The sequence below is a fragment of the Musa acuminata genome, chromosome BXJ1-5, assembly GCF_036884655.1.
Source record: "Musa acuminata AAA Group cultivar baxijiao chromosome BXJ1-5, Cavendish_Baxijiao_AAA, whole genome shotgun sequence".
NCBI lineage: Eukaryota > Viridiplantae > Streptophyta > Magnoliopsida > Zingiberales > Musaceae > Musa > Musa acuminata.
The window spans coordinates 28,986,496-28,996,834 of NC_088331.1; the positions used below are offsets into that span (position 1 = coordinate 28,986,496).

Genomic DNA, 10,339 nt, shown 5'->3' on the forward strand with positions numbered 1-10,339 from the left:
TCCACCAATCATGTGATCTCGTAAGTGACAATAATTGACATGGGCTAAGCCACAGGCGGTATTCTCCCTTCTCGACGTCTGTACCTTCCCAATATTCCAACCAGATTCCTTGGCTTGATAGCACACCGAGGTGAATCCCCACTCTATACGTCATCGATTCCCCCAATTGCCATCGTTCTTATTCTTATCGTCATCGTAAGTCGTTCTGTCGACCAGTTATTCTTGAAAAAAGCTGAGGGTTTTTTGGTCATTTTATAAAGGACTACCGACGGTATCTTCTCTTGGCTATTGGTTATCATCCCCGCAGGAGAAACCGGGTCGATTCGATCGAAGGGAAAAGGAGGGCATGGCGTCGTGGAACTCGCTCGGCTTGGAGATCACGTACGAGGCCTTCGGATGGATCGCCTTCTTCTCCTGGTCCTTCAGCTTCTACCCTCAAGTTATTCTCAATTACAAGAGGAAAAGGTTCGGATCCTTTTTGATTCCGTCGTTGATTTCAATCTTCATTTTCTCCTCTTTTCTGTTATTCTCTAAGGCAAGATCGGATTTTGTTTGGTTTCTTGCTGAATTCATGGGATTTTAGGGTGGTAATGTATTGATTCTGGTCTTGTTTCTTTGGTGATCGAAGCGTGGTGGGCTTGAATTTCGATTTCCTGGTGCTCAACATGACGAAGCACTCGTCGTATCTCGTATATAACGCGGCCATGTTCTTTAGCCCTGTGATCAAGAGGCAGTATCATGAGAAGTATGGTTTCGGAGAGGTTGGTATCTTTTCTGTTTCTCCTTGTCGTTGATTTCTTTTGGATGTGTAATTATTGTTTTGTGCTTCTGGAAAGGTAATTTCGACCGAATTACCACTAAAAATGACATTTTGATTGAATCGATGGACGGGCAAACAACGTTACCCTTTGTGCTTTCCCTATTTGACTTTAGGGGACATTGGTTTTTCCACCTCTGTCCTTGTTCGATTTCAACTTGCTCGCCCATAGTTTAAAGGTTGTCGTTAAGCCATCCATGTTATTCTTCGTCAGTCGTCTTCATCGTTGTTGTTACGTACCTCATGCTGCACGCCGGTTCAGTGACATTAAGCCGTTCCGTGGTGACACGCAGATTACGTTCCTTGTTCCTTTACGGCAGGAAACCGTCTTCTGGTTGTTTCCGAAATCGGTTTTTCTCTTTCCACAAACTTTTTTGCTTCTTCGGAATGGGAATGGGTTTCAACTATAGGCTTACTCCAAAAGCAAACGAGGAAGAAGGAAGAAGCAGAAGAAGGAAGGAGGAGGAGACGAATTGGAGGTGCGGCGGGTGGCAGCCATAGGTGCGGTGCGACAGCGGATAGTGGAGAGGAGACACTTGTGTGTCATGAGCCCTGGTTCATCGTGCAACCGTGTTTAAAAGAAAAAAGAGAGCCGCTTAAGTAATTAAAGGGGACCGACCATACTATCTCAAATAGGGAGGTCCACGTCTGGGTTCATGCCCAGACTGGTAGATATCCATTGGGTAGGGGTCGATCTGGACAAAATTGAATTCCCTCTTATAATCACTATAGGATGTCTTAGTATTGATTGCAATAGATTTATGTCAATTTAGTAGTCAATTTTCATTCAGTCTTCTCTCTTCATTTCTGGGAGGCCAATTCTCTTGAGCTACATAATGTAGTGATGGACAATCATATCTTTTTTATCGGATGTAGACCATCTGTATAAGTTGATTTGTTTTTGTTATAAAATCAATGTGGTGGTATGCTATAAAGTATAAGCCTGTGAACCATTTCTGTCATAATATTGAATTTCTTCCAAACTTCTGTTACACACCTTAAAATATTAAGTATGGGTTTGTTCGGCTGCCTTGCTGAAGGTTTTGCCATAGATTCTACATATGTAAACTATTGATTTGCTGATTTAACATCATGTTCGTTTGGAATGTTTATTCTCTAGGAGGTGTGTATGAATTAATTCTCTTAATTTCAGATGATTCCTGTAGCTGCAAATGATGTGGCTTTTTCAGTACATGCTGTTGCGTTGACGGCTTTTACATTGTTCCAAGTTTTGATCTATGAAGTAAGTAATCCTTTTTTGTATGAGATCATTTTCTTGCTGTATGTTATATTGTCCCTTACCTTCTTTCCTCTGCTAACTCTCTTTTTGCCTCCTTTTTATTCTTAATCTCCACAGCGTGGAAGTCAGAAGGTCTCAAAGACTTGCATTGGTATCACTGTTATTGTCTTGCTTTATGCTGTGGTCTGTGTGTTCTTAGCCTGGCCCAATCATTCTTGGCTTTGGCTCATCTCTGTTTTCAAGTAATACTTTGTTCTTATAAGAAAACTAATGTTTTGAAAATATAATTTAACTAAAGAAACATTTATGCGTTCTATCTTCTGGAACCCCAAGAAAGAACATTAAAGAAGACACCTTTAACATCTATAAGTTTTGCTTTTTTAAAAAATTGACTTCTTGCAGTTGTCTCATATTCTCATTAATTTTTCTTTAATGGCATGAATTCAGCACAATACAGGTTATCATGACAGCAATCAAGTACATCCCACAGGTATAGATGCTTTTTCATTTGTTTTATATTTTATTTGCATAATTTATATAAAGTGTAGAAAGTGATAGATCAAATTTATTATCTCATTTTAAAGGGTGCTACATATTTATTCATGTTTTGATAATAGATCATTTATATCAAGATTTCTGAATATTTGCTCTCAAGATAGTGTTACAGTGGTGTCTGGGATATGTCCAATTAAGCAGCCAGACATTTTTTTTCAAATATAACTGAGGCCTAATAGGAGTTCCATTTGATAGAAAAACCACCTCGTGTGATACTTATCTTTTGGTGATACCGAGCAATTATTTTGAGGTTCAAATAAGTTATCATGTATATTGTGGTTGGCTTGATACATAATGAGTGACGCTTGAAACCATTTTGATATTAACCAATGTAACTTTAGGACTTCCTCTACCCAACATAAGCAATTGTGTTTTCCTATGGCAGTAAAATGATACTATGATAGACTTCCACCCAGAGTATGTCCACTTTTGCTTTTTGAACCTTGTCCATTAAAATGATTCCAGTTCTTTGTACCAAACCTTTTGTTTTATCCATCAGGAAACTTGGTTGCTTCTCCCTGGTTCATACAAGTTGATAAAATTTTGCTGGAAAGGCTGGTTTTCCAGCTAACAAACCAACATTTATTTTTTAGGTTCTATAAGAAGCCAGCTGGGTGACCTCTAGGAATCCTGCATTACCCACAACAGTACCACACTGGGGTGATTTCTTGAGACGAGTCACTGTCCATCCCAAATGGCACCGTCTGGCTACTCCTTTTTGGAATTTGATCATTGTGGTTCTGACTTTGGTCATGACATGCAGCAGCATGGTGGACCATGACATCTCTAGAATCCCACATCACCAATGGGGGAGATTCAATCTGACTTCTGCATAATATGCATAATAGCAAGTTGTTTTGAAGACATGAATCTGTCTATCAGAGTCAAGTTCATTAGTCAGTTATCTCAAGGGGTAAAGTATTAGATATCTTCTATAGATAATTGTAAAAGGATTATATAATTCTTTTCAGGAAGTAGACTGTAGAAAAATTTGCATCGCAGAAGTTTCTGGCTTTAGATTTCAGGTTTTGTAGATCAACATATAAGCATACATAGTTGTCATAAAGTTAATAATCTATCAAACTAAATGACTGCAGCTAAGCTAAACTTACAAATAAGTGAAGGAATTATAAAGGTAATTTGGACTACACATGGCATCCTCAACATGGGTACATAATCTAGTAGAGTATTCTTTACAAATTTCCTGGAGTCTTCAATTAAAAAAAAAAAAAAAAGAGAATGTGAAAGAAGATACTTTTAAGGTTTTTCTTTTACCCATTGCCTTTTTTGTCTTCTAGATGATAGATATAGCTTCTTACATTCTCATGCATTTGTTAGGCATTCATGAACTTCCAGCGCAAGAGTACAGTGGGTTGGAGTATCGGCAATATCTTGCTTGATTTATTGGGTGGCGTGCTGAACTTTGGTCAGATGGGTGTGCAGTCTATAGATCAGGGTGTGTCATGCATTTTACAGGAGATGTTCTCATCCATTATGTGTCATTATTCTGATTTTCCTATCACATGTTTTTATGCAGAGACACTAGTTAACTTCTATGGAAATTTTGGCAAGACACTGCTTTCACTGGTATGCAAATGCTTTTTGTTCTTTCATTTTGCAATCTACATCTGAGATGCACGAGATATTTTTTGTTACAGCTTTCATATCATTTTTTTTGTCTCAAATAATGGCCAGTCCTCCTGTTTAGCTGTTTGTGGTACAATTTTCTGGGGCAAACCTGTAACAGTATTTGAATTAACATCTTTGAGTGCATTTGTTTTTCCTGAAACTCTTTGAATGCTCTTTCAATTACATTTCTGGTGCTAAAAAAGTGTGGAAGTAGATCTAAGAAGACTATTAGAAACAAGAAGGAAGGATCATATGACCCTAAATATGGTTAGTGATAATATCTTTACTGAAGCTCAGTGGTGGGGCTGTTGTGACCCCAAGTTGTTGGAATGTCTCACTTGTTATTGTCGGTCTAAATATATTACAACCTAGACAATTTATTTTACAAAATTTCTAGACCAAATATTTATCGGTAATTTATTAAATATAGTTTGGAGCTGCTTGATGTTTTGCACACTTTTAGTAGTTTTGCTACACTTAGTTAATAGTTAGTTGCAGTTTTCATTATGGGTCATTTTACAGAGTTCATTTAGTTTCTTTTTTTTAACTCTTCTAATTGCAATTTGTTCAATTTATGATCGATATACTATTTTACTCATCACTAGGTTGAACACAAATGCCCAAACTCGTGACTGGACCCATCAACTCAGCTCCTGAGTTTGGTTGTGTTGGCATGTTGGGCAGCCCAACGTGAACTTTCTCTCTTCATGATTTCCTTTCACTCTTTATTACACTCCTCCCTTGCATCTCCTTCATCTCCTTAACCTCTCATTCTTCGCCCCCTTGATATCCTCTCTTCTGTAATCCTGCTATTCCTTGTTCTCCTCTCCCTCCTCTATTGGATCTCCCCCGAGTCAGCCATCCTCTCAGCCTCCTATCCCTTCTCACCTCCTCACTTGCAGATGGGGATGCTGCCGCCAACAAGGGCATGCTGTTCAGGAATGGAGACAGAGCGCAAAGATTGAAGCCTTGATGTGAAGGCGATGGCAGGACCCAGGAGCAACGGCAATCTGTTATTGTTTTATTTTTAATTTTCCCCTTTTCTTCTATTGAAGACATTAAGTAATAAATAAAAAAGAAATTAAAATTAGGCTGGCCTAACTCAGCACTAGTCTAGAGGCCATAGGTGGAGACTGTCAGGTTGAGCTTTGGATTTCTGGATCCAACATGCACCACATTACTCCTCTAGGAATAGATAATAGATGACTCTCAATGAGGTAGATTTGGTGATGGAGCTGATATTGCAAGTTAACTCATCAGTTTGCTTTAAGAATCAACCCGATCAACTGACTAGTGGCATTATCATGTTTGAATTTTTCGGTCAGTGTGCTAGTTCTTTTATAATTCAGTGTCAGAGTGGGGAAGGAGAAAGATTGTTGCTCACTGTGTAACTCATCTTCTAAGGACATACATACATGCTTTGATTTATCTAGTATTGATGCAGACAAGACACCAGACTGCAAATTGATTAGAACTATTAGATGCATAGGATTATTTCACAAATAGTTTTTATCATTTCTGAACTTGCTAAATTTGTTTTATGAGAAATAGTACGATATAATTATCCCAGAATGCAGTTAAGCAGTCAGCTTTGCATTCCGTTTCTTCTATGGTGTCCTTAATCAATGATTGATCTCAATTTTATGTTAACTGAGGATGATGTAGCTAGAAGATATCTTGAGTCATTGCATATCTTGCACATCTCTGGTCATTTTATCCAAAATGCATATCCTTAAGTTATTATTATTTTTTTCTTTTTCTCTTGCAGGAAGTAGTGCTCTTTGATATTCTCTTCATTTTCCAGCATTATGTGCTCTATCCTGTGAAGAATGAAGGAAACCCAACCATTATGGAAGAAAATATTACTCCACTTATCAATTCTGAAGAGAAACCGCAGTTAGCAAATGTGTAGGGGATTTCCCGAACTTTGCTTGCCTTAAGATCATTCAGACTGCATATTAACGATTGTACTGCATTCAACGACGCAATGTTAAACTGGGAGCAAAAAGGGAAGGCATAAGTTTGGAGGTGATCGATCTGTTTTGCATGAGCATCATGCAGTTGTATGAGGCTGTAATTCATAAATGGTGCTTTGATGCATATTGAAACTTGACAATTAAAGTGATATTCTCCTGTGATGATATGATCGATGATATGTGAAGCATCCAGCGGGGGTCAATATATTCAAGTTAACTATTACGGATTGCAATCAGATTAAACATGCTTGGAAATTGCCCTCCTTTTTGTTACTAATTTGTGTTATTGCACTTTCCTCTTGCTTATGTAAGAAGAGTTAGCAGTATTGTGTCTCTGAATTCGGTAGTCAAGTCCCTCTAAATTCATCTGTTGTTTGTCTCTATACCTATTTGGTATTTTTTCTTTAAATTTTTATTTAGTGGGAAATATTTCTGCAAAGTCTACATTCTATTTTATCTTGAGAAGAATGTTGTGAGGTTCTTTTAATCAAAGAAATTTTTCTTTGAGAAGATGTTCTGAGTATGTGGATGAGTCCGCTATTGAATCTTGAATTTTGATGATGAAGTCAATTGTCATTTGTTGATCTAATCTATATATTGAGAAAAGTGTGTAGGATTAACTACGATAGTAGTAAGACATGTAGCGGGTGTTATGGCAGAGTCAAGAACAAGATTACATTGGGAGTTCGAGAGTTCGTCGGAAGTCCGGATGTTCGTCGAAAGTTCTGCAGGAACCAACCGAGAAGTTTAGGAGTTTGCCATAGAAGCTCGTCGGAACTCGCCAAGAAGATCGTCGCAAAGTCCAAGAGCTTACCGGGAGTCCGCTAGAGCATCGCCGAGAGTTCATCAGATGTTCGCCAAAAGTACGTCGGAAGCTTGTTGGAAGAAGCGATTGACGCACCGGAACACGAATTATAGTAATGATGTCTTAATTGTTGTAGTTAGAGTATAGATTAAGTTAGGATTGGGAGGTGATCTCATTAACTTAATCAGGGGCCAATTGGGCTCTTAACAGACCCAAATTGGGCCGAATGGAACAACCCATTCGGTCCCTGAAATCCTGGCCGGCGGTGGCACCGTCTGGGAGACTCGGTCTCCTAGGATTTCTGGGCGATGGTACCGCTCTTGTTAGGCGGTGGTACCATCGGTAGTTATTGTTGCCAGCGGTGGTATCGCCAGAGCTCGATCTTCGAGTGCTGTCTAGCGGTAGTACCACCCAGTGCCTGATGATAGGTAGTAGTATCGCCCAGGAATGGCGGTGGTACCTCCAGGACATCGGAAATCCGGGAATAGACACTTTTAGGCTCCATTTTTGAACTCATTGGAGTCTATAAATATCCCACCATTTCCTGCATGAAAGGGCAATGAAATTCTTGAATTACTCTTGAGTTTTGAGGCCTTAAAGTGTTGTAAAAGTTAGAGTTCTCCTCCTTCTTTCTAAGTGTTGTGATCATCCAAGAGAGGAGTGAAAACTTGTAAGGGTTGTCTCCTAAGCTCGTCAAAAGGAGAAAAGCTGTAAAAGGGTGGTTGGCCTTCGCCTATTGAAGGAAGGCCTCTAGTGGACGCCGGTGACCTCGTCGGAGGAGGAAGCCGATAGTGGATGTAGGTCACGTTGATCGAACCACTCTAAAATCTCGGTTTGCATTTACTTTGAGCATCTTTCCTTTATAGCAAACTGCCTCTTCTCCTTACTGTGCTTTAAATACGTCTACATTCATTTTGACGTAAAACATCTTCCGAGATCGACTTTCTACGAAGATTTTACGAAATCTATAATTTTTCATTTGTGTGATTTACATTGCTCCAAATCACTTAGTCTTCTCTTGCATTTTCACTTAAGATTTCAAACTCAAATTTCTTCCGAAACAAATTGAGTTGAGATCATTCTCGTTGAATCGGCTTTAACTGAAACAAGGTATTTTGAAATAGCGAAAGTTTTCTGCTGCACTAATTCACCCCCCCCCCCCCCCCCCCCTTCTTAGTGCGCTCTTGATCCTAATAATTGGTATCAGAGCGAGGTTCACTCTCAATTGGATTAAAACCCAAAGAGAGATGACATTTGCCGGAAACCAAGATGGTCACTCAATTATACGTCCGCCCATGTTTAATGGGACTGATTACACCTATTGGAAGACTCAAATGAGGATCTTCCTAATTTCTATGGATTTTGAGCTTTGGAACATCGTAGAAAATGGATTTCAAAAGTCTTCTCTTCCAATGATCGATTGGAATGAATTGGAGAAGAAGACTTTTGTTTTAAATGCAAAGGCTATGAATGCCTTATTTTGTGCATTAGATAAAAATGAGTTTAATCGTGTTTTGATTTGTGAAACGACTTTTGATATTTGGCACACACTTGATGTGACTCACGAAGGCACGAGTAAAGTGAAAGAGTCAAAAATCAACCTTTTAGTACATTCTTATAAATTATTTTGAATGAAACCGAGTGAGACCATTGGAGACATGTACACCCGTTTTACGGATGTCGTCAATAGTCTAAAATAACTTGGTAAAAGTTTTTCGAATTTTGAGCTCGTTAATAAAGTTTTAAGATCCCTTCCAAAGAGTTGGGACCCTAAAGTCACAGCCATTGAAGAGGCTAAAGATTTAAACAACTTTCCTCTTGAAGAATTAATTGGGTCATTAATGACCTATGAAATGATATGCAAAGCTTATGAAGAGCTTGAGGATACCCTTCTAAATAACAGGAAGGATATGACACTAAGAACATAAGAAGACCACTTGAGAGAAAACTAAGTGATGAGGACTTTGATGATGACTTGACACTTTTAACAAAGAAATTCAAAAAATATATTAAAAGAAATAAATTTATAAATAACACTAAAGGTAAATTTTAACCCAAGAAAGATCAAGTAATTTGCTACGAATGCAAGAAGTCGGGACACTACAAGAGTGAATGCCCCCAAGCTAAGAAGAGGAAACCGAAGAAAAAGGCGCTCAAAGCAACATGGGATGACTCGAGCGCATCCGAAGAAGAGGAGCCCAACACTGAGCAAGTTGCTCATTATGCCCTAATGGCCCTTGGAGAGGAGGTATCAAGTTCAATTGATGCAAATTTATCATTTGATAAATTATTAAATATTTTTTATATTTATTTGATGAATATAAAATAATCAGTAAAAAATATAAATTATTAAAAAAGGTGCACGATTCTCTTGTTAGTAATTTCAATAAATTAAAAATTGAGCATAATGATAGTTTAGCTCTATGTACGAAATGCCATAATTTAGAAATACTCCAAAAGGAGAACTTGCTACTCAAGGATACCTTGAAGAAATTTGAGGTTGGTAGCAAATCATTGAACATGATCCTTACCAATAAGGGTCATATTCATAAAAGAAGTGGAATCGGATTTATGAGTAGCTCTCACTAAAATCCAACCACCTTCATTAAAGGCCCTATCTTGCATATTTCGCCCCAAAACAAATGCAACTTTTGTTACAAACGTGGACATAAAGCTTATCATTATCCATTTAAAAAGGTTAGTCCACAAAAATTGATATGGGTTCCTAAAGGAACCGTAAAGAATTCCATGCAACATGATAAGCAATTTAGATCGATTTATGAGGCACTCAAGGTCAAATAGGTACCTAAAAATTATCTTTTTTTATAGAAACATAAACCATCACAAGCTAAGAGCAAGAGATGGTACCTTGATAGTGGATGCTCAAGGCATATGATCGGAGATCCATCTCAATTCTCTAAGCTCATTAGCATAGACGAAGGATATGTCACCTTCGGAGATAACAACAAGGGTAAAATCATTGGTAAAGGAACCATAGGTAATAAATCTAACTTCTTTATTGAAGATGTTTTGTTAGTTAATGGTTTAAAACATAACCTCTCGAGCATTAGTCGATTGTATGATAAAGAATATATTATTAAATTTGAATCTAATGCTTGCATTATTGAAAAACCACACAAAAACACATATGTGATTGTATTAAAACAAAATAACATATACACCATTGACATTAATGATCTTTGCAATGAAATATGTTTTTCAGTTTTGAATGATGATACTTGGCTTTGGCATAGGAGATTAGGTCATACTAGCATGAAACTAATTACCCAAATTTCATCTAAAGAACTTGTAAGAGG

At 37.9% G+C, this 10,339-nt stretch overlaps 1 protein-coding gene across 1 annotated transcript; it reads left to right on the forward strand.

Annotated features, from left to right (window-relative positions):
• Nucleotides 1–307: 307 nt before the first annotated feature.
• Nucleotides 308–6,384, forward strand: LOC135674098 (cystinosin homolog). Its single transcript, XM_065183557.1, has 8 exons — nt 308–465; nt 629–761; nt 1,971–2,060; nt 2,175–2,299; nt 2,505–2,547; nt 3,951–4,068; nt 4,150–4,199; nt 6,010–6,384. The coding sequence occupies exons 1-8, from the start codon at nt 347–349 to the stop codon at nt 6,151–6,153; spliced, it is 822 nt and encodes a 273-aa protein (XP_065039629.1). The 5' UTR covers nt 308–346; the 3' UTR covers nt 6,154–6,384.
• Nucleotides 6,385–10,339: the final 3,955 nt, after the last annotated feature.

Excerpts from the sequence above, each read along its gene's own strand:
- LOC135674098 (XM_065183557.1), top strand. The coding sequence starts at position 347 with ATGGCGTCGTGGAACTCGCTCGGCTTGGAGATCACGTACGAGGCCTTC. Across the intron at positions 466-628 it reads CTCAATTACAAGAGGAAAAG|CGTGGTGGGCTTGAATTTCG; the intron begins GTTCGGATCCTT and ends TGGTGATCGAAG. Across the intron at positions 2,300-2,504 it reads TGGCTCATCTCTGTTTTCAA|CACAATACAGGTTATCATGA; the intron begins GTAATACTTTGT and ends GCATGAATTCAG.